The sequence below is a fragment of the Babylonia areolata genome, chromosome 31 (assembly GCF_041734735.1).
Source record: "Babylonia areolata isolate BAREFJ2019XMU chromosome 31, ASM4173473v1, whole genome shotgun sequence".
NCBI classification, from domain to species: Eukaryota; Metazoa; Mollusca; class Gastropoda; order Neogastropoda; family Buccinidae; genus Babylonia; species Babylonia areolata.
The window spans coordinates 2,555,230-2,557,729 of NC_134906.1; the positions used below are offsets into that span (position 1 = coordinate 2,555,230).

Consider the following 2,500-nt stretch of genomic DNA (forward strand, 5'->3'; position numbering starts at 1 on the left):
GCATGTAAAAGAACCCACGGCAACAAAAGGGTAGTTCCTGGCAAAATTCTGTAAAAAAATCCACTTCGATAGGAAGAACAAATAAAACTGCACGCAGGAAAAAAATAACAAAAAAAGGGTGGCGCTGTAGTGTAGTGACGCGCTCTCCCTGGGGAGAGCAGCCCGAATTTCACACAGAGAAATCTGTTGTGATAAAAAGAAATACAAATACAAATGCAAATGTTTGCTGTCTACTCACTGATTTTGTCCTCCTTTCCAACAGTGTATCGGGCATTTTCAGGATCTTCGTAAGGTGACTCAGGGCCAAAGGATTTGTATGTAGCAGCTTTCAGGTCTTCACAGTCAACACCTGACAAACAAATATATGGTAATGATAATGGTAACAGAATAGAATAGAACAGAATAGAATGGAATGTCTTTATTACCAAGTGTACCAGGGTCACAAGGAATACTGGGAGGCTGGGGTGGGGGGGGGGGGGGGGGGTGGGGGCGGGCAGGGAGGGGGGACTATTACATAACAAGATACGAACATAAATCGAAAATCATACACAAACAGAAACACAGATACAGTATAAATTAGGATACATGTATACAAGTGTATATCAATATAAAAACTTGTGCATACTCACACATGCATGCGCTGCACACACACACACACACACACATGTACACACACACACACAAACTCTCTCTCTTTCTCACACACGTTTGAACAGAAGCTGCATATTACATGTGGATGGGGATGATGACTAGATCTTCAGGTAGATGGTTGTTGATTGCGCAACTAATAGTATTGTGTGTGTGTGTGTGTGTGTGTGTGTGTGTGTGTGTGCGTGTGTGTGTGTGTTTTGTACAATCTCTCTCTCTCTCTCTCTCTCTCTCTCTCTAAAGTGCTGGTCCTACCATTTGAGACCTTTGCACAGATCAGTTTCGAATATGGGCCAGTTTAAAAGAAAAACTGACGGATATGTAATAAAAGAAAAAAACAAACAAACAAACAAAAAACACACTTTAAGAATCAGTTAAAGCCTAAAATGCAGTCTCATACACATCACTTCTGTTCAACAATCAACTCGAAAGCTAAATATCAACAATGATCTAAATTCTGATTCCTAAGCTTAGTCAACAACAAATGGAATTTCAGTCTCAAAATTCAAAATAAAGCTGTTATAAAAATGCAATTAAATCAAACCAGAAAGACTCAGAACTAAATAAAGATACATCATCATGAAACGTGACATAAACAAAACAACATAAATAGATACAATGATGCGCAACAAGTAAAACACACCAGAGCAAAAACAAACATGAACAAAAACAAAAACAAGTTGCAACACACACGCACAAAATTCCAGTAGATTAAATTACATCAAATCAAATAAAGAATTGTAAAACATATGTTGCTGTGTACTGAACACTTAACGTGTACTGAACACTGAATGGAATGGTTATTCAAGGCTACAAAAGTGGCGTCGCCGACAGGATTTTGATCCATCACAAAATAGATCCAAATTATCCCTTTTAAGGTTTCAGTTCTTTTACTCGAATTAAATCCATCCCTAAACCACAGCCCTTTACCACCAAGTGTACCTTGGTACAACTTGGTGCTGTGAGCATGGGATGTGCTACTTCTCTAAATATCTCTAATAATAAATCACAGCCCTTACCATTCTAACTCTTATCACTCACACATAAAATGATATATACAATCTAAATCAATCAAATGAAAATTAAATCCAATCAAAATGATCAAAAAAACAACAACAACTGCACAACAATCACATCAGTCCCACCTCTCTTGTCCACCAGGGACCTGAGGATAACGTACGCCTGGTTCCCATAGCAAGTGGGACGTCCCACAGGGATACGGTAAAAGGGATTCTGGGATGGCTCCCAGAATTCCACTTCCTCTTTGTCTCCAATGATGCCCTTCAGCTTGCTTTCATCGTAGATCCAGTGCAAGGGCTGGGCTGTGGGAAATCAACCAGAGATGGGTCGTTCTTCAGAACAGGGCACCAAATGTGAGATATTGTATTGCATTGTAATTGTAATTGTATTGTATTGTATTGTTGTATTGTACTGAGCTGCCTTGTATTTATAATATCTATATCTATCTATCCATTGACCTATCTGATAGATAGACAGATGTAGATATTGATACACACACACACACAAAAACACATTATATATATATATATATATATATATATATATATGGGTTGGGGTGGGGTGTGGGAGGGGGGGGGGGGGGGGTAGTATAAATTAGTTAAAACTACCACTCTTTCCATGTGCATAAATCTGAAGTTATACATTGTATGTACACATAATCAAAGCACATAGATCAGATCCATAAAAAAAAAAAAAAACAATAACCCCACCATGTGTCGATAGTGGGATGGCACTCAGCACCATCAGATGGAAAGTCCAAGAAACTTTCTGTTTACCTTTCTTTCTTCTTTCTTTCCGTTACACGACCAACATCGACTTGCCGATGACTCTG

At 38.7% G+C, this 2,500-nt stretch overlaps 1 protein-coding gene across 1 annotated transcript in view; it reads right to left on the reverse strand.

The window, feature by feature from the left end:
* The window catches only part of LOC143276086 (crystallin J1A-like), a 13,617-nt gene that overhangs the window by 9,420 nt on the left and 1,697 nt on the right, over positions 1-2,500 (reverse strand). Inside the window, exons 2-3 of the mRNA XM_076580477.1 lie at positions 1,794-1,970; positions 239-349 (exon numbers count right to left, since the gene is read on the reverse strand). Coding sequence (XP_076436592.1) covers positions 239-349; positions 1,794-1,970 — 288 coding nt within the window. The remainder of the gene's footprint in view (positions 1-238; positions 350-1,793; positions 1,971-2,500) is intronic.